The sequence below is a fragment of the Urocitellus parryii genome, chromosome 3 (genome assembly GCF_045843805.1).
Source record: "Urocitellus parryii isolate mUroPar1 chromosome 3, mUroPar1.hap1, whole genome shotgun sequence".
Taxonomy (NCBI): Eukaryota; Metazoa; Chordata; class Mammalia; order Rodentia; family Sciuridae; genus Urocitellus; species Urocitellus parryii.
The window spans coordinates 206,593,983-206,619,262 of NC_135533.1; the positions used below are offsets into that span (position 1 = coordinate 206,593,983).

Here is a 25,280-nt window from a genome sequence, read left to right on the forward strand (position 1 = left end):
TTCTTATTTCTCCACATCCTTGGCAACACTTACTTCATCTTTTTACAAGTGACAGATATGGTATTAAATATAAAGTGATGTCTAATTGTGGATTAGTGGTTCAATTTTGCTTAATTAAACATTGGTGAAGGGTTGAAATATGAAGTGTCTTCTCTGACCATAATAAAATAAGATGAAAAAATCAGTAACAGAAAGAAAAACCAATAGGCAGAAATTAAACAAAACACATTTGACCAGAAGGTCAAAGAAATAATTACAAGTCAAATTTGAAAATACTTTGAGGTAAATGAAAGTGAAAAAAAAAAAATTATACCAAAACTTATGGTATGTAGCAAGAGCTGTTTTCAGAGGGCAATTCATAGTAGAACAAGCTTACATTAGAAAAGAATGAAGATCCCATATCAATATCTTAATTTTATACATCAAAGAACTAGAAAAATAAGAATTTGTTAAAATTGTGATAGGGCTGATACCATGAGATTCTCCAAGAAATTATGGTTTGTGCGTAATGTGCCCTATTTTTCCTTCATCTCAATAGATTCATTCTGTTCTCCGCTCTGTTATGTCTCAGGAGACAAACCTGGATGGGCCTCGTTGATAGGCTCAAGGCTCCTGTCTGACAGTCATTAACAGGTATGTACATCTTCCCGAGTCACCAACTGGGGGTGCTGCACCAGCCCTTGACTCTGCCCACACCTGCAGAATTACCTTCCAGGAAGATGTCTCTTATTTCCCAGTGGATCCTGTCAATACACTTCCTATTGGAATCCCTGAGAAAGGAAGAAGGCAAAGCCTGCTGAAAGCTTTCCCCACGCACTCCCTTCTGATCACATTGGGGAAAGTGAGTGGTCACCTCTAACCACTCTGACTTCTCATGCAGACTCCATGCCTTGCCCTCCCCCCGCCCCTTTTTAAATATTTACTTTTTTAGTTGCAGTTGGACACAATACCTTTATTTACTTATTTTTATGTGGTGCTGAGGATTGAACCTAGGGCCTCACATGTGCTAGGTGAGCACTCTATTGCTGAGCCACAACCCCAGCCTCTCTTTGAGTCTCTGTTTTTTTTTTTTTTTTTACTACTCATTCTGCATATTTAAGTGTGTATACAATTATATGGTTCTCACAGGGCTACTATTTCGAAAATGCTTTTGAGTGGATATCATTTACAGGATCAGATGAGAGAGATTCTGACTTATCTCTTGCTGACTTATCTCTCCCTTGCTGGCTTTGGTGAGTTCAGCTGCCATTTATTTTCTCTGTGCCGCTGGGGTTGGAAACCAGGGCCACGCGTGTGCTAGGCAAGCGCTCTGCTGCTGAGCTGCATCTCCAGCCCCCATCAGCTACCATTCTGGAGCAGCTCACTTGGCAAGGAACTGAGGGTAGCCTCCAGCCAAAAAGTCAGTGAAGAACTGAATTCAGCCTAAAACAATGTGAGCTAGGAAAAGCACGTTTCCCTACTTGTACGTGCATGTGGAGAAGTCATGCCCCCCTCGACCCTCCCCCACTCCATGGCATGAACTCTGGGAAGAATCTCTCATGTAGGTTCACTCACTCAATATCCTTCTTTTCCTCTTATATATTTTGTTAATTTTCCTCACTGGGAATTGAACTAAGGGGGATTTATTGCTGAGATCCAGCTCCAGCTCTTTTTATTTTTTATTGTTTTATTTTGAGACAGAGTCTTACTCAATTGTGTAGGCTGGCCTCCAATTTGTGGCCCTCCTGTTGCAGCCTCTCAAGTTGCTGGGATTACAGGCATGTGCGCCACTGTGTCTGACTTCCTTTTACGTTTTGACAACAGAATGCTGCTGTGTGGGGAGCCATTCTCACAAGTGATTGGGCAACTCCCAGATTGGGTGTGAGGCGCTCTGGCTAAACTGTGTCGGAGCTTTCCCCACCCTCTCCTGGTGCGAGAGCCCGTCTGTGTGGGGGTGTGGCTGACCACTGACCCTGAGGCCAATCACTGACCCTGACCTTGGAGGGCCGCCCCCTCGACCTTCATTGGATGGAATTCTCCCCTGAATTTCTTGTTCCCCAATAAAAGGCCACTCCCTGGCGTGCTCGCTCTCTCTCTCTCTCTCCTGCTAGCCCTGAGTAATCCTTGCTGCCCTACTGGGTGGTTCGAGGTGTGAGCCAGAGAGGTGAGAGCCATCTAGAACCTGGTCATAGAAAAAGGTAATTGAGTCTGTGTGTTTTATTTTGATCTCACTAGCTAACTTTTATGCCAAGAACCTCTTTAATGAAACCAGTGCGCTGGTCGCCCCAACGTGGGGCGCCAAATTCTATGACCAGGTCTGAGATGTGTGGTGCTGAGGATCAAACCCAGCGCCTCACACGTGCTAGGCAAGCGCTCTACTGCTGAGCCACAACCCCAGCCCGAGAATTTTTATTATTATTGGCCAATCATAGTAACTCTATTCTCTTGCTAGAGAGTGACATGGGGGTGGGCACATGATTCATTTCTCACCAATATGAATGGAAAGGATGTCAGTGGAAGGTGATTCTATAGTTTTCTTGCATTTAAATAATTAAAAATGTTAGATGATACATTTTATTTTCTTTTATCTAGTTGAGTCTGTGTGAGATGGTGATGCCTGGAGCCTCTGCAACCATGTTGTGATACATATGGAGGATGGTAGAAAAGATGAAGAAAAAGTCTGTGTCCTTAGTGATGTTTCTTGTTATAGGAAAAAAATCAGTTGTGCATATCATTTAAATCCATTTGTATGTGTGTATGTGTGTGTGTGTGTGTGTGTGTGTGTGTTTACTTGCAGTCCAAAGCCCATTCCTCAAATGAAAACAGGTGTATTCAATAGTGTTTTCCCTCTGTCACTATCCAGAGGTCAAGGATTGAGGGGAAAATTTTTTAAAGTTAGAGTGAATAAAGATGCTATACTTTCTTTTTATATCTGTTTTTGCCCTATGGGAGGTTTCTTACTGTCCTCTGTTCCTTACAGCTGCAACTGATGCTTTTGGAGCTCATTTTCTGCTGATACAATTTTGGGGGTGTATTTTTCATTACTGTAACAAAATACCTGAGGTAGGTTTACTTTCTAAAGTAAAAAGTTTTGTTTAGCTTATAATTTTGGAGGTGGACAATCCAAGATTGAGTGGCCCCTTTGGTTCAGCCTCTGGTGAAGGTCTATTATGTTGGGAATGCATGTGAGAGTGAGTGATAACATCTGATCTCAAAACAGGAAGCCAGAGCACTCTTTCAAGGGAAGCTCCCCAAATGACCTAATTACTTTGCTTTAGGCCCCATCTCTTAAAGGTCTCATCACCTCTCAGCACCATGACATGAGAACCAAGCTTCCAATGCATGGATACAGTCAAATCATATGCAAACCATACCAGGGGGCTAAGAGGATTGTTTTAGAAACCAATTAAACCAATTTGATGCTCAGTACCACATAAAAATAAAAATAAAAATAAATCCAATCTAAATAGCACATGAATCTCACATTGAGAAACATGGATGGGCGTATCCTTTAGTGTGGCTGGGCTGCCTTACCTGCTCTTTAGGAGAACTGAATGTGATGTGTATGTTTGTAGCTGGTCAGTATTTCCATTTTATCTCTAAGTAAAGCATTGACAAGATCTAGGAAACAATGAATCTTTGCAAGATGATGAATCATAAGTCAAATTATCACATGCATTAGGATGTTTACTATAAATAAACCCCACAGAAAATAGCAAGTGTTGGCAGGCAGGTGGAGAGATGGAAACCCTTGTGCACTGTTTGATGGGAAGGTAATATGGTACCACCAATGTGGAAAATAGTATGGGGGTTCCTCAAAAAGTTAAAAACAGAATTAGCATATGATCTAGCTGGGCAAGGTGGCACATGCCTGTAATCCCAGCAGTTCAGGAGGCTGGACAGGAGGATCAAAAGTTGAAGGCCAGCCTCAGCAATTTAGCAAAGCCCTAAACAACTCAGGGAGACTCTGTATATAAATAAAATATAAAAAGGGCTGGGGATGTGGCTCAAGTGGTTAAGCACCTCTGGGTTCAATCCCTGATACAAAAAAAAAAAAAAAAAAAAAGTATTAGCACATCTACCTGATCTAGCAACTCAACTCCTGGGTATATGTGCAAAAGAATTGAAAGCAAGTTTTCAAGGAGACTTTTGTACACCCATGTTGGTAGCAGATTATTCATCAGTCAATAGGGGGAGTGGGGAGCAACCCAAGAGTCCATCTGTGGAAGAATGGATAAACAAATGTCCAAACGTGGTGATCCATGTGGTGGGATACAATTCAGCCTTACAAGGAAGAAAAGTCGGACACAATGTGGATATTATGCTAAGTGAAATAAGCCAGTCACAGAAGAACAAACATTGAAGGAATCCACCTGTACAGGTACTCAGAGTAGACAAACCCAGAGAGACAGACACAGGAGCAGTTGCCCAGGCCTGTGGGTGGAAGGGCTGGGGAGGGAGCCTTTAATGAGTAGAGAGTTTCAGTGTTGCAAGATGAAAAAGTCCTGCATCTGGATGGTGGTGAGGGCTGCACAAATAGGAATGTACTCAGTATACTTAAAGCTGCTGAGCTGAATGATTAAAACTAGGTAAGATGACAGACTTTATGTTAGGGTGTGTATTTTGCCACAATGAGAAATAAACTAAAATCGAAGTGTGCTCTAAAAGGCAGTTCCTGTTAGCAAGAGAAGGATTTATGTGTCTTAAAGATAGCTCGGCTCTAACAGATCCGAAAGCACCTCCTAAACCAGTCGGGCCAGAAGGACTGGTGTTACTGTATCAAGTTGTGCAGACTCTGTCACTTCAGCTACTCACACAGAGAACGTTCTTCTCCAAGGGATGTAGCCTAATGATCTACTCATTCGCTCCATCCAGTTTGAAATCCAAGATTTATCTTGAATGGTTAAAAGCAGGATTAGCATATGAAACCAATTAATCCCAAATAACACACGAATCTCACTCAAGCATGACAAACCTCCCCAGGCTCAGTGGTAGAGCACGTGTGAGGCCCTGGGTTTGATGCTCAGTACCACATAAAAATAAAAAATAAAATAAATCCAATCTAAATATACTTAAAAAAAAAAACCCAGTAGGCTTGGAAGTATTATGGTTTGAAGAACAGTGAGCTAAATGAACACATTTTCTTTATAAAGTTCCAAAACTCAGGTATTATGCTATAGTAACAGAAAGCAGACTAACACAAGAGAGAAGGCAGTATCCTTGTTGCTAGGTGGACTCTCACAGTCTAGAAGAGAAGACGAAGTGGGCAACTGTTCAGAAAGACCTAATATCTTTCTTGCTGTGACTGTTTCCCCAGAGCCACCTTGTGTCACTACTTCACTTTGGGAGTGCAGAAGTAGTTGTGTTTGAAGCCCTGTGATGCCCCACATCAGCAGATTTCGTCCTTTTAAAAATTACAGCCTGTGTGGAAAGAAAGCATCCCTAATTATATTTCCTTCCATCTCAGCTTGCCTCACACTCTCTCTCTCTTTATTAACATGGGGCAATAACTAGCCAACACACACATGTAGTCTGGCTTCTCCCACCCATGTCCCCAAAGGCTCAGACTCAATGTGTGCATGACCTGTTATTCAAGACATCATAGTTATCAGGCGTGGTGGTGCACAAAGCTGTAATCCTAGCTACTCGGGAGGCTGAGGCAGGAGGATTTCAAGTTTAAGGCCAGCCTGGGCAACAAAACATCAGAAGGGCTGGGGGTGTAGGCTGAGGTAGGAGGATCACAAGTTCAAAGCCAGTGTCAGTAATTTAGTGAGGCCCTGAGCAACTTCGTGAGATCTTGTCTCAAAATAAATAAAAACAGGGCCGGGGATGTGGCTCAGTGGTTAAGCACCCCTGGGTTCAAATCCTGGTACAAAACAAAACAAAACAAAAAACAAACCAAAGGAAATGTGAGGTATGAGAAGAAGGAGGGAAATGGGATTGAGAAGAAGGAGGGAAATGGGATTGAATATTTCCAACCTCGGGTGGACTGAAAGGAGATTCAAAAGAAAAATAAAGTTTTGGACCAGTTTCTAGATTGTGTGTATTCATGATTGTCTAATAGTAAAACTTTCTGGCAATAGAATGTTCCCATTCCCTTCAGGTACTGGGCATGACTAAAGAGGGACACATTCAGGGATATTGCTCTTATCCACTGGTAATAATTGCCTTGATTTTTATAATAGATAATATATATATGATAAATGCCTACCATGTTGCTGAGTAGTAGTCCACAGAATGGATGTAATGTTTAACCATTTGAGCATCCAGTTTTCCCAAAATTTGACTATTACAAATAAAGCTGTTATGGGTCAGCTCACTCTAGGATATTTGATTTCATTGTGTGTGTGCTTTTTTTTTTTTTTTTTTTTTTTTTTTTTTTTTTTGGTACTGGGGATTGACTCCAGGGTCTCATACATACTAGGCAAGTGCTCTACCACTGAGTTACATCCCAGTTCTTGATTTTAATTTTACTTTAAGATGATAGATAGTAAGTACATTAAATTTTTTGTAGGCTGCCTCTATTTCTTTTTTTCAAAAAAATTGGGAAATCAGTTCATTTATGAATCACTAACAACCCAGTTAGTAATGCTTTCGGGGTTTCTGTGGATTTTTAAATTTTTCCCGTTGTGAGGAGTAGTTGGCTTTCACTGCTCTGCTTGAGTGGGTGGAAATACCAGTTCCACAGGCCTCTGTTGGGCCCTACCTCATGCAGGATTGGGGCCAAGGATGACTCACACCTCACACCTCACAAGCGTGGTTGGAGGCCCAGGCAAGCTGCTGATGGCTCAAGGATGTGGAAGCAAGGATTAGAGAGGTTTTGTGCAAATGTACACTGATTTATATGAGGGACTTGGCAATCCACTGATTTTGGTGTCTGAGGGGATCCTGGAAGTAAATTCTCTTGGATACTGAAGGATGACTGTATATACTTCATACATAAGGTTGTGATGAGCATCAAGTGAGTAAATACTTTTTGTAGTTTTTGAGAAAGGGTTTCACTAAATTGTCCACGATGGCCACAAACTTGCCATCCTCGGCCTCCTGAGTGGTAGGGATTACGGGCGTGAGCCACTGGACTTGGCTTTAGTAAATACTTTCAAAGTGTTTGAAATAATGGCTGGCTCATGGTGCCTCAGTGAAAGATAATCAAAGTAGAGGTGACTAAATGCCATGTGAGGTCGTGATGGGATAGTGGAACAGAAAAAAGACATTTGCAGAAAAACCTGTGACATTGGAATAAACTCTCAAATTTAGCTAATAGCAATATGTCAACGTTAGCTTCCTAATTCTGACAAATGCACCCATTTCTATAATATATTAACAATAGGGTAAACTGGAATGAAGGACATGTAGCAACTCTCTTGTTATTTTTTTACAATTTTTCTGTAAACCTAAAATTATTCCAACATAAAAAAAGTTTATGAAAAAGGTTTTATAAAGGAGAGCAATGCATCAATGTGGTGGAGACTGTGAATGTGAAACTCTAATAGGGTAAGTTCAGGAAACTGGGTGTGGGGGCACATGCCTGTAGTCCCAGCTACTTGGGAGGCTCAGGCAGAAATATCACTTGAGCCTGGGAGTTTGAGGGCAGCCTGGGCAATAGAGCAAGACTCCATCTCAAAAAAGAAATATATGTAAATGGGGCTGGGGTTGTAGTTTAGTGGTGGGGTGTATGTTTAGCATGCAGAAGGCTCTGAGTACAACCCTCAGCACCATAAGAAGAAAAAAAAAATCTGGGGTTCCTGTTAAGGTCAACCTGGTTTACTTGTAACCTGGCTCAGGGAGAAGTGAGTTCTGAAATGAAATGAGCGGTTTCAGGTAATCATGAATTTGACAAGATGGGCAAAGTTAATCAACCTCAAAGAATTTTGCTGGAGAAAGGCCAATCATTGTTCTAAAAGCCTGGTGAACAGGCAATGCTTCTAAGAGGAAGCTAGAAGTGTCGGGATTTTTTCACCCACACTTTGTTTTGTCATTCTAGATGACACTTGTTGCTTTTCATTTGGGTGAGCAATTTACTCACTCATTGGGTAACACTTTATCAATATGCTTTTGTACTGAACTCTGGGTCTTAGATTGAGTTTCTTGGAAGAGGAATGAGTAGGTAGTTTGAGACGTTCTACAGAGGATCCAAGGAAACCCTAGTGAGTGGGAAGAGCTGAGAGGGGGAAGGTGGCCAGAAGAGGGTATGGTATCAAGCAAGTTACCACTGGGGGCAGTGGGCCTTCATGGCCCAGGGAGTGCGTGTAGAAACACACCTGTGAGTTGTCCTACCCCAGGGTGAGAGAACTGGGTAGTCACCTATGTCCACTGACCATTGGATTGAGGGCTGCCCAGAAGCAGGAGGTATTAATTCCTCAGCCTTTCTGGCCTGCTGGACAGCACTGCTGAATAAAATGGGCTTTGAAATCCTCAAAGAGATGGAGATTCTGCAGCTGGGATGTAACTGCAAGGGGGATCTGGGTGGGTCCCAAACACTCCACCCTGTGATAGACATGAGAGAAGCCAGGCAGTGATTAAAACACAGTATTCATCTTGGGGGTGCTCTTCCTGAGTTCTCATTCTGTCTCTGTCATATACGAGCTGTGTGACCCTCAGCAAGTAACTCAATATCTGTGTGCTCTAGCTTTTTCAACTATAAAACAGGTAGTCAGCCTACCTTACAGGACTGTGAAAATGAATTATTATATGAAAAGTGCTTGGAACAACCCCTTGCACATAACAAGTGCTTGCCCAAAAGTAATGAGTATGCTTTCATTATTGTCTCTGGGAGTTTGAGCCTAGAAGGCCCTTCTAAGGAAGTTTGTGGTTTATCCTGTTAATTATAGGTCCCCTCACTAAGCAAGGCCAAGCAGAGGTGACTTCTTTACACTGCCTGGGAAAATTGGGTTGAGTGAGACAGGAGGAGGTAGAGGGACCAATTTGGAGACTGCTGGAATAATCCAGAACAGCTCTCATGAAGCAGTAAGGAAGAGCCTGTTTAGATTAGGTTCCGGAGGAAACTGGAGCGTGTTCACGGAGCCATTAGGTAAATGCAAGTCATAGAGGAATTTTGCTAAAAGTAGGAGCGGGTTTCTTTCTTTCTTTCTGATAGTGCTGGGGATGGAAACAAGGGCCTCGTCCAAGCAAGTGCTCTACCACTGAGCTGCATTCCTAGCCCCTGGAAATACTTTTTAAAATAATGAGTGATATTAAGACGGAGGAATGATTCAGTATAAGGTAAAATTAACCACGACTGAGAATCCTCAGAGGCAAATCCCAGAAGGCGACAGAGAAAGGGAGACAAGTGTAAAAACATGATACAAGTGTAAAAACATGATGCATGATACATCTTGGATAGAAGCAGGGCGCTGACCACAAGAACGACTCCTCCTTTACCGACCGGTAGTTAGTTTTCCAGAGGCTGAACAGTCTGGGACGTGGTGGAACGGCATCCGGACCACGGTACTCCACTCCCTGGGGAGCGAACCCCACTTCCAGGGTCTAGAAAAGGACAGATGCCCCAGCGCAGGTGGGCCTACGGCGAGGGGGCGGGGCTTCGTGCGGGGTGGGAGGAGTGAAGGGGGAGGGGCTTGCTTGGGAGGAGGTCCTTGATGACCCGGCTCTCCGGAGAGCGGGCAATGACGGTCCACTCCTGGCTAACGTGAAACGGGTCGCCTCGGCTCGTGAGGAAAGCAAGCTGCTCTTGGAGGGTCCAGAACCTGCGGGACCGCAATGTTGGGCCAATGAAAGACCTTGGAATATGGGCCTGCGCGAGTCTCGTCTGGTGGAAGAGGACGAGGGACGTGGCCTGTAGATTAAAAAAGAAGAGGGTTTGCGGTCTGCAGCGCGAACCAATGAGAAGCAGGGGAGGTGGGGCCTGTGCGCAAATTGGCCAGTAAAGACAAGGCTTTTACGGGCGGGTTCCTTCCCCTCCACAGCGTGGCTCCAGTTCTGCGCATGCGCTTCTCGGTGGACTACGGGGCGCCGCTGAGCCAAGTGGGCAAAAGGAGCAGAGCAGTGCGCTCGGGTCACATGACACGTGGGTGCCGAATTCCGCTGGAGTCAGGGCCACTTCCTGTAGGTGAAAGTTGAAGGACCCTAAGGGTCGAGCTGGCATAGAAGCATACTGTGCCTTTTGACCTTGATTCGCGACTTGAGGTCGAGAGTCGGCCTTAGAATTCGTGCCGTCCAACGGGAAGAGGCCTGGCTTGGGCCAAAAGGGTCGCACTCGCTAACTTGGGGGCGTGGTCTCCTGCGTCTTGGTGATGTAGACGTGGGGTGGGCTCACCACTGGACTTGAGATTGGGGGTCCTGTGTAAAAGAGGGGCGGGGCTTCCCGCTGATACATTGACAAATAGGTAAGTGGGAAGAATAACTGTTATTAGTGCCGTTGTCGCATTGGTTTAGCTTGGGTGGTGGTGACGTAAGGGAGTGGGGTTGGAGTCATGAGAGGCTTGGCCCGGCCCGGGAGGCGCGGCTAGCCTCTGACGCGTTTGGGGCGTGGTCTGATAGGATTGGGGGCGTGGCCTCTTAGAAACTCTGGATAAGGGGCGTGGCCCAGGATCCTACCTGGAAGAGGGGACGTGCCTTCTTCCGGTTGAGATTGTCCGTGGCGCCCAGGTCTTGGCACTGCGCTTTCTCCCTTAGGTTCCACCTCATGGAGAACCCCGCGGTCACCGCCCCTGCCGAGGGCTTCTTCCCCTCGTTCCTGCTCGTGACTTGCGGAACACTGTTGGCTGCCCTGCTGGGCGCCGCTCACAGACTGGGGCTCTTCTATCAGCTGATGCACAAGGTGCCAGGGCACAGGCGGGAGGCGGGCTGGGGACACCCAAGGAAGGAGGGCCCTTATGGTGCGCTTCCAACTCACTCAGTTTACAGGTGGGGAAAGCGAGTCTCAACTAGTCCAGATTGGTGGGGAGAGTCTTTCTAAGGCTTAGTCCCCATTTCCAAGTTGTATGTGGGTCCTGGACTTTGCCACTACTAAGAGATAAGGGAAACTATCGGTGCCTGGACACACACACTCCGCCTGCCTCTTTACCCAGGGGCCTGAGCCCTTATCACAGAGCAGAGGGACACCACCTAGGATCGTGCCTTCTTAGCCCAGTAGCATAAGTGGGCTGAAGGCAGACATGAGAGGGTGTGGCTGTGATAATTGAAATCTGCTGAGCTTAACGTTTTAGAGGAATTTTCTCACCCATCCCTGCCCACCTCCTGAAAGCAGGTGCTGCTGTTTCTTTTCTCATTTCCACAAGAGGAAATGGTAGTCCAGAGAGGTTGTTTAGTAGTTTGCCCTAGGCTATAGGTTTGGGTAGAGCTGACCCCCCAAGTCTCACTCTAGACCACTTGCTGTCAAGAATTTACTCCTTCCTAGACCCTTTCCTCTTCTAGTGAGGAGCCACGTCACTGATGTTGAAGTTTGTAGAGATTTAAGGTGATGAGGATGCTGGGGCTAGGATGCTTGGCTCAGTCTGTGCCAGCAGGCGTCCTTCTGTTCCAGGCATGTGGTGACTGGCAGCTTGCCAGCTGGCCCTGGGCCTGCTCAGCAGTGAGTGGGAAGGATCAGGTAGGCTGAAGTAGCAGTCCAAGTGCCTGGCCCTGCAGGGATACCAGTGAACAGGCAGGAGTCCCTGCTAGTGGCTCCCTGCCCTGGCCATACTCCTGTGGGTTCTGTATATCCACCTTCCCTCTCTTGTCCCAAGAAAGGCAGTGTAACATGGGTGCTTAAGAAAGTGGGTTCTTTCTATTGAACTTTGAATCTTGTTTGGGCAAGTCTTGGTGTCCTCACCTGAATGAGAGAGATGATAAGAAGAGAATATGATAAGATGAGGTGCCCTGCCCTGAGCCTAATGTATAGTATGGTATGTGTTTAATCAACACTCAAGTTACCCTGACCTCTGACCTTGCTCCTGGCCCTTCTCCCAGCTGCCCATGCTGTAGCCCTTGACAGTCTTGCTCTTGTGGCTCAGGTGGACGAGACGAGTGTCCGGCATGGAGGGGAAAATGTGGCAGCTGTGCTGAGGGCCCATGGTGTACGGTTCATTTTCACACTGGTTGGTGGCCACATTTCCCCGCTTCTGGTGGCCTGTGAGAAGCTGGGCATCCGCGTGGTAGACACGCGCCATGAAGTCACTGCTGTCTTTGCCGCTGATGCTGTGGCTCGCCTGACAGGTGAGGGCAGTGCCGAGAGGACTGGGGGCTGGTGGGACAGTGGCATAGGGCATCTCTGAGTAAGAGTGGCTTTTGGGAGGTAGGAGGATGGCTGGAGGGTGGGCATGGCTGTGACAGGGTCTTTCTTTCAGGGACGGTGGGTGTGGCGGCAGTGACGGCAGGTCCTGGCCTCACCAATACAGTGACTGCTGTGAAGAATGCTCAGGTGGCACAGTCCCCAGTCCTGCTCCTTGGAGGGGCCGCCAGTACCTTGCTGCAGGTGCCTATCCTTGTGGAGTGTAGGGGCTTTAGGGAGGTTCCCAGGGGCTCATATGGTAATGGTCACACCCTGTCTCTGCCAGAAACGGGGTGCTCTCCAGGCCATTGATCAGATGTCCCTATTCCGGCCACTCTGCAAGTTCTGTGCATCTGTACGGAGGGTGCGCGACATTATTCCCACCCTGAGGGCTGCAATGGCAGCTGCCCAGTCGGGCACCCCAGGTAGGTGGGGTGGAGTGCTGGGCAGTGGTCAGACCCAGAGGCTGGGGGAGGTGCTGCAGGCTCAGCCTCCTCCCTGACCCCATAGGTCCAGTGTTTGTGGAGCTTCCTGTCGATGTGCTGTACCCCTACTACATGGTCCAGAAGGAGATGGTGCCAGCCAAGTTGCCCAAAGGCCTCATGGGTCGAGTGATCTCCTGGTGAATAGAGCCATTGCCACTACACTGTCCCCCCTCCCCCGCTCACCTGCAGCCTCCTCTCTGCACACATCCATCCTCCTTTGACTCATTCATTGATTTGAACATGGACTGAGAGAAACTAGCTGTGGGGAGAGCATTCAAAGTAGAAGAACTGCATGTGCAAAGGTCCTGAGGCAGGAATGAAATTGGTGGGTGGGGAAAGCAAGGTGGCAGCAGGTGAGCAGGGTGGAGAGGGAAAGAGGCTGAGCTCAAAGTAGCCCTCCTTCTCTTCCTCCTCCTCCTGTTCCTCCTTTTCCCCTTCCCCTCTGCCTTTCCCTTTGCTTGTCTTTGCACCTCCTTCAATATTTAGTGAGCCCCAGCTATGGCATGGGGTGACATTGATGGACAAGATAGGTCTCTTAGAAGTAATCTGGGGGCTGGTTTAAGCAGCAGGGAATTTGTTTTATGTCCTTGTTGTTGATGCTCTTGGCCCTCTGGACTCCTGATCACCTGTTCCCTACTTCTCTCTCTCCCTCCACACCCCTGTCGTGGTGCCCCTTTCAAGGCCAGCTCTTCCCTTGCCTTTCCTTTAAACTGTGGGTTCTCATGGGTCTGTCTTTGGCCTCATCTCTCTCTCTGCAACCTTGACTCCTTAACAGCAAACATGCTTCTGGCTTTGAGCTCCTGTGGCTTCCTGCCAACACCCACGTGTCTGTCTTTAGTTGGATTGAGAGTTCCCTGAGGGCAAGGCCTGGGCAAGATTTCTCTTTGTCTCCAGGGCCTTAAGAAAACTCAAGGCTTGGGAAAACGCTGTTAACAAACAGGGGATACTTCCATTTATTAAAAAAAACAAAAACAAACAAAAAAAAACCAGGGGAACAATGTTAATAACTGGGGCTTGGTTGAATGCTTCACAAAGTACTTATACCCTTGGTTGAAGCTTAGAAGGGAAGGGTTTTTTTTTTTTTTTTTTTTTTAAATAAATGGAGGAGGAAGCTGAGAAAGGTGAAGTCACTTGCTCAAAGTCACACAGCTAGGAAGTGGCATAACCTGGGGGCCCAAGCCGACATCTACCTGACCCACAGGCACCACCCCCATCCTGACACCTTGCGTTTGCATTACTTGTTTCTGTGGGGGCCTTGTCAAGTTGGGGAGGCCACAGAGGCTTCTGAGAGCAGACAGGCAGCTTGAAGCTTGGTGTCCCTAGGCCATTGCTTATGCACCTCTGTTCTTTCCACTTTGCTCCCAGTCGCTTTCCTGGTCCCTCACTTTCCTTGGCTGGAATCCCTCTGGTGCACTCTGGTAACTGGCTGCTTCATTTCCTCCTCGCAGGTACTTAAAGAATTGCCTGGCCAACCTGTTTGTGGGGGCGTGGGAGCCTCAGCCTGAAGGGCCCCTGCCCCTGGACATCCCCCAGGCATCCCCTCAACAGGTGAATCCCTTACCTGGCCCAGGTTCCCCATCTGGCAGAGCTCTACAGACCCTCTCCCAGAGCCAGGATTGGGACCCTAGTCTTGCGGGGGGATGGTGACTAGGGACAACCCTTTGAGCCCCACTTCTTGCCCCAGGTTCAGCGCTGTGTGGAGATCCTGAGCCGGGCCAAGAAGCCCCTGTTGTTGCTGGGGAGTCAGGCCCTGCTGCCCCCAGTACCTGCTGACAAGCTTCGGTGAGGAGCTCTAGCCTAGCCCTTGTTCCCAGTCCCTGGTCCTCTGGTGCCCTGTGGGGAGGGAGGAGGCCCTGGGCACGTTGATCTCTGCTTTGCCTGAACCCCCAGGGCTGCTGTGGAGACCCTAGGCGTCCCCTGCTTCCTGGGGGGGATGGCACGGGGGCTGCTGGGCCGCAACCACCCCCTCCACATCCGGCAGAACCGCGGTGCAGCCCTGAAGAAAGCAGATGTTGTCCTCCTGGCAGGTGGGCCTCAGCACCCTCCCTCCCTCCAAGAACCTCTGCCCCTTCTCATCACTGATACCTGCCCCCCACCACCTGCCCTCTTTCCTCTGCCTTCACACCTTCCCTTTTGAACAGTCTTGAGTCTGAAATTCTGCTGAACCCCTCCCAGGATGCAGTTGTGTGCTGTGCCTGGGCTTCCACTGAGGTGAACCCTAGTGTCCCTGCCGTGTCTTACATTTACACAAAAAGCCCTTTGAATCCTGTGCCAAGTGCATAATAGGCATTCTCTGTATACAGTCTTACTGTATACAGTCAAGGCATTTCTTAACAATGGGGTTACATCCTGAGAGATGCATTGTGTGAACATCATCAAGTGAACTTATGAAAAATAATGTGGCTGTGACATCACTGGGTGATGTCATGTCATGGGACCATAGTCACATGTGTATGTGATCTGCCACTGACCAGAACATTGTTATGTGGTTCCAGGACTGTAATAACCTTCCCCAAACTCAGTGATTTACAGTGATTTCTTAAGACCTACCTAGAGGTTTGGTGGTAATTCTGGGTTTGGTCAGACTGGTTCATGAGTCTAAGTCTGGGCAGGCAGCTGTGCTAGTGGAGGTGGGCCTTGCTCATTTATTTGGGAGTTGCCTGGCTCTGTGGCTGTTCAAGGGTGTCTCGGCTGGATAACCAAGTCTCCATGTTTACCTCCATGTTCTGCATCCTCCAGCAGCCAGCAGGCTAGCCTGGGTTGGGTCACTATTTGGAGGCTGAGAGACATGCTGGTTTTTTTTTTTTGTTTTTTGAGGCAGGGTCTTGTGAAGTCACTAGGGCCTCTCTGAGTTACTGAGGTTGGCTTTGAACTTGTGATTATCCTGTTTTAGTCTCCTGAGTTTCTGGGATTACAGGTGTGTGCCACCACACCTGGCCTCTTTTTTTTTCTTTGTTATGCTGGAGATTGAACCCATGGCCTTGTGCATGGCAGGCAAGCTCTGTACTACTGAGCTCCCATCTTTGCCTTGAGGCGTCTTTACCCTGGTCTTAGGAACGGCATGCTATTGCTTCTGCCACATTCTGTTGGCCAGAGCTGCTCATGACGCCAGTCCAGATTCAAGAGCTGCAAAGTCATTGCAATGGTATAGGAACAGGGAGAGGTGAAGAATGGGAACTATATAACAGTGTCCACAGTGGATTAAAAGTAAGGTAGTGGGCATCACCTAGGGCACTGACCCTCTGATATTGATGCCCTATCCCTCATCCCAGGAGCTGTGTGTGACTTTCGCCTCTCCTATGGCCGTATCCTCAGCCATAAGAGCAAGATAATTATCATCAATCGGAACCGAGATGATATGTTGCTCAACTCAGACATCTTCTGGAAGCCCCAGGAGGCTGTGCAGGGTGAGCCCCCAGTATCCTCACCACTTACATGGTCGCTCTCCTCATGGCCTCTGCTGCAGCTGACTTGAGCTGGGTACTGGGAGATCAAGGCCCAGACCCTGCCCTATGGGACACCCAGGCAACCTGAGACACATTTGGTTGTCAGGCTGGTGGGTGTTTCCATAGGAACAAATGGAGAGGTGGGTAGGGGGCTGGAAATGTGCACATGATCACTTGCTTGGGTACATTTGAACTGCCTGTTGCCCTCTCTGTGTCAGCTTATTTGTTGGCCCCTGAGACTCTGCATCCCATCCCTTTCTGTGCTCTACTTTGCTCGTCATTCTGAGGACAGCGATTCTCCCCCATGGTGTGGGAGCATTCTTAGGTGGGCAGCAGGTCCAGTGTATTTGTGTTTGGGAATGTCCACCCTAGCAGCTGGTGGGCATTCCCCTGGAAGGGGAACTGGCAGAGGAGGAGAAGGGCTGTTTAGGGCTAGGACAGAAAGGATATGGCCCAAAGTGGGGAAAGACTGAGTGAGGAACTCAACATCTCCAGGCCTCGGTTCACTTCTCAAGTGGGGTGTTTACTCATTCACCACCTGGATGCTCACTGCAGGCTCCTGTGTGCCTTGGTTTGAGAGACCTCCTTAAGTGGGGCAGAGCTATTTTTATTGCTGTTTTGAAGGTAGAATTGACAGGACTTCATGATATGGAGTGTAAGGGACAGGGAGGTGACGAGGTTAGATTGGGTTTGTAATTTACTTTGGATTCCCTAAACCTCATTTCCCTGGTTTGTGCTGTGTCTTTCCAGGGCTGCCCTTATCTGGTTCTGGTGACTCAGGTGTGTTTAGCTTGTTTTGCCCTAGGAGCACCCCTGGCCTGCTTCCATGCCTTCTGCTTGGATGCTGCTCTTGGCTTCCTGCCATCTTCAGGCCTCTGGTGCTAAGGGCAGGAGGAAGGCACTGCTTTGAAGCTGTGCTCTCTCTGTTCCCTAGGAGATGTGGCCTCCTTCATGTTGAAGCTGGTAGAAGGCCTTCAGGGCCAGATGTGGGCTCCAGAGTGGGCAGAAGAGCTGCGGGAAGCGGATCGGCAGAAGGAGCAGACCTTTCGGTGGGGGCTGGATGGGGTGGACATGGGAGGGTGTGTTCCCAGCAGGCTCTGCCATGGGGTCTACTGACTTTTTGCATCCCTGTTGTAGGGAGAAGGCAGCGATGCCTGTAGCCCAGCACCTGAACCCATTGCGGGTGTTGCAGCTGGTGGAGGAGACTCTGCCTGACAACTCCTTTCTTGTGGTTGATGGTGGGGACTTCGTAGCAACTGCTGCCTACCTGGTACAGCCCCGAGGCCCCCTGCGCTGGCTTGATCCTGGTAAGGAGAAGCCCACACCTAGGGAAGCTTTCATAATCCAGACCCTTCACAACTATCTGTATTTTTTGTCCTTCTAGGGGCCTTTGGGACTTTGGGAGTTGGCGCAGGGTTTGCACTTGGGGCCAAGCTGTGCCAGCCAGATGCTGAGGTGAAGTGCGGGAAATGGGAGACTTCTTTTTTCTGGGTCATGAGCCGCCCTAACCATCCTTGTTCCCCCTACCAGGTCTGGTGTCTGTTTGGGGATGGAGCCTTTGGTTACAGTCTCATTGAGTTTGACACATTCGTCAGACACAAGGTAACTGGGTTTCCCTGAGGGAAGCTTAGAGCCCCTTCTGGGAGAGGCTGTCAGGGGTGGGCTGAGAAGGGGTAGCCTGTCTGGCAGAGGCCCTGTTTTCTGGCTAGACTGGCCTTTGGGTTGAAGGTTGTGCCTGGCCCTATTTTTTTTCCTGCAGATTCCAGTAATGGCCTTGGTAGGCAATGATGCCGGCTGGACCCAGATTTCTCGGGAGCAGGTGCCTAGATTGGGCAGCAATGTGGCCTGTGGCCTGGCCTACACTGGTGAGGGGTCTGGGCAGGGGGTGTGTGGGTAGGTGGGATCCTATCTCAGGCCCAGCAGGGCTAGTGTTCCTCTCCTGGACTGGCTACATTCTGGGCTGGGCCTCTGCCAGTATCTGACTTGCTCTCTTTTAGATTATCACAAAGCAGCCATGGGTCTGGGGGCCCAGGGCTTGCTGCTCTCACGGGAGAATGAAGATCATGTGGTCAAGGTGCTGCGTGATGGCCAGCAGCAGTGCCGGGATGGCCACCCAGTCGTGATCAACATTCTCATTGGGAGGACGGACTTCCGTGATGGCTCCATTTCTGTATAGGGCCTTGTGGGTCAGTACACTTGGCTGGACTTCCTGGATGGTTTAGAGTCTCATCCTTGCCTGCTCTGAGCCTATTCCATGAGGTCAATAACTACAGTTATCCCGAGAAAGGTGTGGAGGGATCAAAGCTCAAGAGGTACCAGACAGCCATGGAGAACCTTGGGCCTTTGTCTCTGTGGGTCCAGCTGTGCCTCTCTACCCTCCTCTCTTACGTATGGACTGAATAAATCACTTCTGGCCCAGGTGGGCCCAAGGACTCAGCTGTAGAACCTGTGCATATTGATTTATTGTCCACAAAGATGGAGGTGAGGGAAAGAAGAGGGAGACAGGAAGGGTACCTTACTCTCCCACTGGCTTACTGGGGATTTCAGGGTGCCTGGGCACTGCAAACTCTTCTCCCCTCTGTGGTCCCTGAAAGTCCCACATACCCGCTCTAGTCGGGCCCATGCACACTAGTCCTCACACACAGACACACACATGCACGGAGGCAATAAATATGTTCCGTACCAAAGTGCCCCCAACCTGACATTTCAGGTGGGGTCCCTCCAAAAGGGAGGGGTTAAGTGCTCAATTTTTTCAGGAGTGGGGAATGGGAGCTTGGGAGGGTAAGAGACAGACTCTGTTATCTCCATTTGCTGGTTGGAGGCCAATCATGGGGTCTTCCCTGGAAAAGAGGGTGGGGAAACCAGCTCGCTCTTTATAAACCCCAGGCTACCCCTATCCAGCTGGAGCCAGGATAGGGGCTATCCCCCTCAACAGCACCTCATGATAAGTCCTTGGACCCTCTGAGGGAGGGAGAAACGGAGTGCAGTGCTCAAAGCTAATACTGATTTGGTTGGCAGCAGCAAGAGGACTGACTAGGGGGTTTCTCACCACCCCAGGTGATGCTCACAGTAATTGGTATTTCCCTGGCAAAGGGGAGGCAAGAGAGGCCAGCCTAGCAAGCAGGAATCTGCCTTTTGGCAGCAAGATAAGCCCTGGTGCTCAGAAAATATGGCTCTGACAGCTTGTCCCTAATATCCCTGCTGCCTGGCCTTTGCAGTAACTAGTGCCCAAATACTGGCCGCTGGAAACTGGGAGTGATTCTCGGCATGAGAGGTTGGTACCTTGACAACTCCCTAGAAACCAGGAGTTCGGCCTGAGTAACAGGTCTGGGCCTCTCAAGTCATTAGGGCACTGCCTTAGCTACGAGGAACCTTCCTTAGTAACCAGGGGCCCGCCCGCTCTGCGGGCTCAGAGGCACACGTTGATCTGCTTGGAGAGTTCTCTCTCCAGGTCCAGGATGAGGGCGTCAAAGTCTTTGAGATTCAGGTGCGGGTTGAAAGGCGCGTCAAACTCGTCTTCAAAGTCTGCAGCGCCCCTTGGTCCGCCAGCTTCGTCGTCGTCCTCGCTGTCGCTGCCAGTCACGTGGTCGTAGTCGGGCCCAGACAGGAAATCCCGCCCACAGGGTAGGAAGTCCCGCCCGCAAACGCTCCAGTCGCCAGCGTAGCGGTTGCTGGGAGGGCTTTCTGGGCCTCCGCGGCCGCGGGGCCGAGTCACCACTTCGGGGCCCCCTAGCGGCAAGTGCAGAGGTGGCTGTCGTTTGGGCCGCAAGTATGGTGCGACCTCCGGAGCCTCTGGGGGCCGGCGGGGATCTACGGGAGAGGAGGGCGAGCTTGTGGTGACTTACACGCACATTGAGCGGCACCGAGGACCTGATTGGCCTCTGGAAAGGCAAGGCCTTGGACCGCATTAGCATTTCATTGGCGGGCTAGAACTGGTTGCTTAGGCAACCGGGCCTGAATGGTCCGCCAGGAGGCGGGGCCTCTGGCCGCATCAAAGAGGGATTGGCTGGATCTGAACCGGTTGCTGAGGCAACCGGGTAGCGGTTTACCTGCGAGGGGGCGTGGCCTGCTTTAAATCCCAGAATTTAGCCACAGGGGTACGCATCGCCACGACTGCCTTTCTGTATTGGCGGCGCAGGCCGTGAGTGTACTCACCTGGCCAAGACTGCAGCAGGTAGTGGAGCACCTCGATGTGCCGTTTGAAGTCCACTGCGCTGGCGAGGCCTGGGCCCGTGCTGCGTATGCGGGACCGGGCGGGCGCCTGGCGCGCCGGCAGCAACACTGGCCCAAAGCACACAGCCAGGTTCTGCGGAGTCATGCGGTTGTGGGCGTGGAAGGAGGAGACAAGGCGCAGGTGGTCCAGGAGAAGTGTTAGCGTGGCCTGGGGAGAGGGTTGCGATGGTGGGCAGGAGGCAGGCAAAGTTGAACCCCTGCTGCCCCTGTGAGATACTAAGATGGCTCAGAGTGGGAAACAGGTTCAAGGTTTCATAACTGGAAGGAGGCTGAGGTAAGACTATTAATCACTAGATATTAGTATGAGGATACCATTTTTGCTGGAGGGGGGAATTGAGGCTAAGGACAATTTAGCTTTGGAATGACAGAGGTTGGGCCCACTCCTCTGTTAGGCTGGGTTGTCCTGAATCCCACTATACAGATGAAGGAATTGAGGCCCAGGGAGGGAAAGAACTTGTTCAAGATCTCAGGAATTTCTCTTCCTAGCAGGTAGACGGATCTGTATTTTCACTCTGTGTTTGAAATATCCTGAGTCTGACCTTGGGCAATTCACTTAATTGTTTTGGGCTTCAGTTTCCGAATTGGTATTGCTCACTCCATGTCCTGCAGCTCCCATTGATACCACCAGGGCCAACTCACCCTTTCCACATCTGGCAGGCAGTTGAGGAGGCTGCGGGTGCCTTCAGGACTTGGGTGAACTCTGCTTGGGGGCCCTTGAGCCATGGCCTCCAAAACCACCTGATAGAGGGGCTGGGTGATGAGTGGGGTAGGCAACTCTCGAAGATAATCCTTGAGGATGCCTGCAGACACAGGGCCCCCTCTGGTCAGAGCACCCCTGGCTTCTGAGGCCAGAGGGGTCCCCGAGGCTGGAAGTGGGTAGAAGAGGAGAGCAGATGCAGGAGAGTGAAAACAGGTTAGACTTGAGGGTTGAGGCCCAGCAGGGCCACCAGACCAGCTTTGAGGTGAGGGTTGAAAGGAAGTGAGTAGGCAGGGGAATAGGGGCTAGGCTGACCCGTGATGACATTGATATCTGGGTACAGGTCCTCGGAGAGGCAGACAGCTGCACTGTCTCGCTCAAAGGCATCCCGAAGCTCTTTCTTCACTGCTGCTGAGCCACACAGACGGTACAGCCCTACTACCTGGGTGTGGGGACAGAGAGAGGATGTCCTGCTGGGGCCACAGACTGATCAGACCCCAGTGGTTGGCGGATGGAGGTCTGGGCCAGGGTGTTAGTGGACATTGGGCTTGGAGGGTGGGAACTGACTACTACTGGCTGCTTCCTACTCCTCCAACACTTGTCAGGGAGTTCTTCCCTGGGTGCTCAGACAACCTGTCCTCACAACCCTTTGTTTGGATCTGTCATCTTGGCTCCCACCTCCTCTGACTTTTCAAGCAGCTTCTCATATCCTCCAGGAAGCTTCTATGTCAGCCAAGCCAGGTCCTGTTTTAAGCTCTCCTAGCTCCTGGGTACCTCCTCCTTTTAACTTGCCTTCCAGTTGCAGTCTTACATTTGTGAGCTGCTAGTCTTGTCTATGAGACTCTGAGCTTGTGAGGGCCAGGATCCTGCTATCAAATGGGTGGGTTACCCATGGGTTCTGACCTGGCGTGTGGGGAGGTGTGTCTCTTGCCCTTATCTAAGCTGGGGTTGGAACTAGGAGTAGCCCAGGCTGGAGGACAGGTGTTCATACCCTGGGGTCTTGGGGGTCAGCAGACGGGGGGGGGGGGGGGGGGGGGGGCTGGGACTTACCCGCAGCCCTCGGCGCTCAATCTGCCCAACACACTTCTGAATGATGAGAGGCACTTGACCCGGGGGCTGCTCCCGCTCCACCAGCAGCGGCAGGGGCAGCCCAAAGACACGGGGCTCAGCTGTGGCAGGTGCTTCCTGCTGCTCCGACAAGGTCAGTTTGGCATACAGCAGCCCCTGGGGTTCCAAGCGTATGGCCAGCTGCTGGGCCTGGCACCCTGAGGACACAGAGAGGACTGGGCTGGATCTGCCCTAGAGGTTCCTGTGTCCTGGCTCCGCCGCTAGGCCAGGCCACACCCTTCGCCCTTCACTTAGCCCCCTAAGCTGGGTCCTGTGCCATATCCCTCTCCTAAAATTCCATTCCATGTCCTACCTCGGAAGACTGTGGGCAGCAGCACAGTGCCCTGAGCACAGGGCCTGTGCCGCCTCACTCCAGGGTCCCAGGCAAGCACTAGGGCCCGCAGTAGCTGGGCTGCCTCCAGCTCCAGGTGAAAGGTGTGGTCCAGCCGAAGGAAGTCTGGTCCACTTCTCAGTGGCCCTGTCCGGGCCCGGGCCACTCCATCCACTTGCAGCAGGCAGCAGAGGTCTCTTGGGGTGGCCGCTGATGTTGGCCGCAGCCCCCCAAGCCCGTACAGGTGCAGGCTGAGGCGGCCCCAGAGTGCAGCAGGGGGCGCTCGGGCTGCTGAGTCCACCTCATAGGGCTGGAAGGTGGTAGGTGATGGGGGCCCTGCTGGGCGCTCTGGTGAGTCGCCATCACTGAGGTACCCAGCCTTCGGGCTCCGAGTGCCCCCGATCACTGCTGCCCGCCTTGGGGCCCCCACACTGCTGTCCAGGTGGTATCGGCTGATGACAGAGCCAGCAGGAGCAGCCCTCTCCCGCTCCCTGCCAGCCCGGGGGCCTCGAAGGCTCAGGCGGCGACGCAGCTCTGGCAGCTTCTTCATCTTCATGGAGAGGCGCCGGGCAGGGCCTGGGGACTTGGTGCGGGAGGTTTTGGTTGGGGGACTGGCGGGGGCTGCACCTATGAGAAGAGCAGACCTCAGGGTCCAGAACCTGGGCTGGGGACAGGGTATGAGGCATGTGTGCACCTAGGGAGGGACTGGGGACATGTGAGGCTTGAGGTCACTGGGAATGGGGAGGCAAGTGTGAGGCTTGTGCTTACCTTGGTGGGTAGGGCCCTCTGGCTCAGCTGAGCCTGGCTGTGGTCCCAAGGACTCAGATACTGGGGATCTGGGGTCTTCCTCAGGGATGGGGTTGTACCAGATCTCGCCGGCAGGCTCTCCACTGCTAGATGTTCCTGGCCCCAAGACTGCTTCCTCAGGTGGCTTGGCCCCACTCAGCACCCATCTGCGGCTGCTGGGCTCCAAGCTCTGCAAGTAGGCTCCCCTACCTGTAGGGCTCCGAGATGTCTCAGGGCTCGGGGGACCCTCTGCTCCAGCCTGGGACCCTTCGAGGGCCTGGGGCTCTGGTTCAGGAGGGTTGGGCTCTGGGCGCTGGGCTGGTCGTCCTGGTGGAAAGCAAAGAGAGTGAGACTCAGCTCCTTACCAGAGCAGCCCCAGCCTAGGGCTCTTCCCCTAGCAGGGCTGTGGTTGGGGTCCACTTAGTATTGGCCCTTACTCCATGCAATTGATTTGACAGGTGGGAATGCCCTTCCAGTTCCTGGTGCCTGCTGGTTTGTTTGGAATGGGACACCACCAGCTAGTGATCTCCTTGGCTGCTAGTTTAAGAATCCCCTCTCAGTCCCTAGCATTCCAAAGGGAACTATGTTCTTCCAGGATCAGGGGTCCAGGTCAGGTGTCCTTGGGCCCTCAGGCCCTTTGTTCCTGTCTCCACTCTTCCAGCTCTCTCATTAATCCTGGCATGGAGGCCTGTCCTGTCCCCTCTCACTGGGTGGCTTTGGGCAAGTCACTTCCCCTCTTTGAGCCTCAGTGCCTGCCATGCGGAATGGGAAGATGCAACGCCCACCTCTGGGGAGACTTTAGAGAGTTAGTGTGGGAAGGGCTTCTTAGACATCAAGTTATGGCTAAACCCAAGCCCTCAGAGGATGCTGGCTTGTCCTGCTCCTGGGACAGGAGCAGGCATGATGACAAATGGAACAACGAAGACCAGTTGAATGCTGGTTCTCTCTGCAGCACCCAGTTCTTCCAAACTCTGTCCCGCTCCTAGGGTGGGCTCTGTCCCTTGGCTCAGCCCAGATCCCCAAAGTCAACGCCTTGTGGCCTCCCCTTTGCTCCATCCTCTGTCTGACATCATGGGCTACTTCCTGTGTGTGTTTATGTGTGGGCACCCTGTCACTTCTCTGGCCCTGGGAACCTTGGAAATCTTTGGAAAGGGAGGAGGGGTCAGGTCCATGGAGTGGTCTGGCCTTTAACTGGTTCCTTCCTGGGCTCTCTGACCTATGTAGCTTTGGTTTCTCTGAGGCCTTGTCTTGCTGCCAGTTGACCCACAATTCTCATCACCTTGGGTTTCAGGGGTCTTTATCATCAGTAGCAGAGGTCAAATCACCCAATTTCGGTGTGCCTTAGTTTCTCTATTTTCATAAAAAGGTACAATTTCCTGGGACTGCCCAGGGCAGGCGCAGCTGCAGTCACTGGGGGAGCAGCTGCAGTCCTCAGTGTGCCGCTTCTCTCTGTCTGTGCAGGAGTACGCCCCCCATCTCCCATCCTGGCCTCCGGGGCTCCTGGTGCCCCTTCGTCCTGCCTGATGAGGCCCCAGCGTCCCGGCGTCCCGGCCTCCCAGCCCCTCCTCCCCTCTACCCTCCAGGCGCTCCGTCGAGGCCCCATTTCCTGTCAGGGGTGAGGTCCCCCTCCCGGGCCTCCCAAGGAGCCCGCGGCGCTGGCATCTCAGGCCAGCTACACATAACGGTCCTCGCCCCCTCCCCCGCGGCCCCTTCCATCCAGGACCCTTGCCCGCCTGCGTCCGGAGCCTCTTGACCCTCAGGGGGCTCTCCGGGGCTTCCCGGTCCTTCCAGTCGTCCCTGCCCGGGTTCCTGGGACCCTAAGACGGGTGGGGCTCCGCGCCCTTTCCCTCCGCCGCGCCTCGCACTCACCGCGCTCCTTCGCGTCCGACTTTTTCCGGGGAAGTTTTTCCCGGCCCCGCAGGCGGGAGAAGGTTTTTCGGAGCAGGGGCTCGGCCATGCTGGGGCCCGGGCCGGGCCGAGTGCGCGCCCCGGGCTCCGGCCGCGCAGC

At 51.2% G+C, this 25,280-nt stretch overlaps 2 protein-coding genes across 3 annotated transcripts; one reads left to right on the forward strand and one right to left on the reverse strand.

Annotated features, from left to right (window-relative positions):
• The first annotated feature begins 9,579 nt into the window (after nt 1–9,579).
• Hacl2 (2-hydroxyacyl-CoA lyase 2) lies at nt 9,580–18,554 on the forward strand. Of its 2 annotated transcripts, none has more exons than XM_026390056.1 (16): nt 9,580–10,322; nt 10,612–10,756; nt 11,931–12,132; nt 12,264–12,391; nt 12,474–12,612; nt 12,698–12,809; nt 14,121–14,220; nt 14,357–14,454; nt 14,563–14,699; nt 15,945–16,079; nt 17,053–17,167; nt 17,256–17,425; nt 17,503–17,573; nt 17,649–17,720; nt 17,878–17,983; nt 18,116–18,554. In XM_026390056.1, the coding sequence occupies exons 2-16, from the start codon at nt 10,622–10,624 to the stop codon at nt 18,292–18,294; spliced, it is 1,899 nt and encodes a 632-aa protein (XP_026245841.1). In that variant the 5' UTR covers nt 9,580–10,322; nt 10,612–10,621; the 3' UTR covers nt 18,295–18,554. The 2 variants fall into 2 exon arrangements, with proteins under 2 accessions (XP_026245841.1, XP_026245842.1); XM_026390057.1 differs by having other exon boundaries at nt 9,580–10,041.
• Nucleotides 18,555–18,591: 37 nt separating this feature from the next.
• Nucleotides 18,592–25,280, reverse strand: Syde1 (synapse defective Rho GTPase activating protein 1). The gene is made up of 8 exons (XM_026389928.1): nt 25,142–25,280; nt 23,255–23,599; nt 22,469–23,113; nt 22,099–22,313; nt 21,364–21,490; nt 20,991–21,151; nt 20,274–20,499; nt 18,592–19,928 (listed from the first exon to the last, which is right to left on the reverse strand). Exons 1-8 carry the CDS (start codon nt 25,227–25,229, stop codon nt 19,528–19,530), a joined length of 2,208 nt encoding a protein of 735 aa, XP_026245713.1. The 5' UTR covers nt 25,230–25,280; the 3' UTR covers nt 18,592–19,527.

Coding starts and splice junctions, on each gene's coding strand:
- Hacl2 (XM_026390056.1), top strand. CDS start 10,622: ATGGAGAACCCCGCGGTCACCGCCCCTGCCGAGGGCTTCTTCCCCTCG. Junction 12,810..14,120: donor ATGGGTCGAGTGATCTCCTG/GTGAATAGAGCC, acceptor TCCTCCTCGCAG/GTACTTAAAGAATTGCCTGG. Junction 17,574..17,648: donor TGTGCCAGCCAGATGCTGAG/GTGAAGTGCGGG, acceptor TCCCCCTACCAG/GTCTGGTGTCTGTTTGGGGA.
- Syde1 (XM_026389928.1), bottom strand. CDS start 25,229: ATGGCCGAGCCCCTGCTCCGAAAAACCTTCTCCCGCCTGCGGGGCCGG. Junction 23,114..23,254: donor AGAGGGCCCTACCCACCAAG/GTAAGCACAAGC, acceptor CTCTTCTCATAG/GTGCAGCCCCCGCCAGTCCC. Junction 22,314..22,468: donor GCTGCCCACAGTCTTCCGAG/GTAGGACATGGA, acceptor CTGTGTCCTCAG/GGTGCCAGGCCCAGCAGCTG.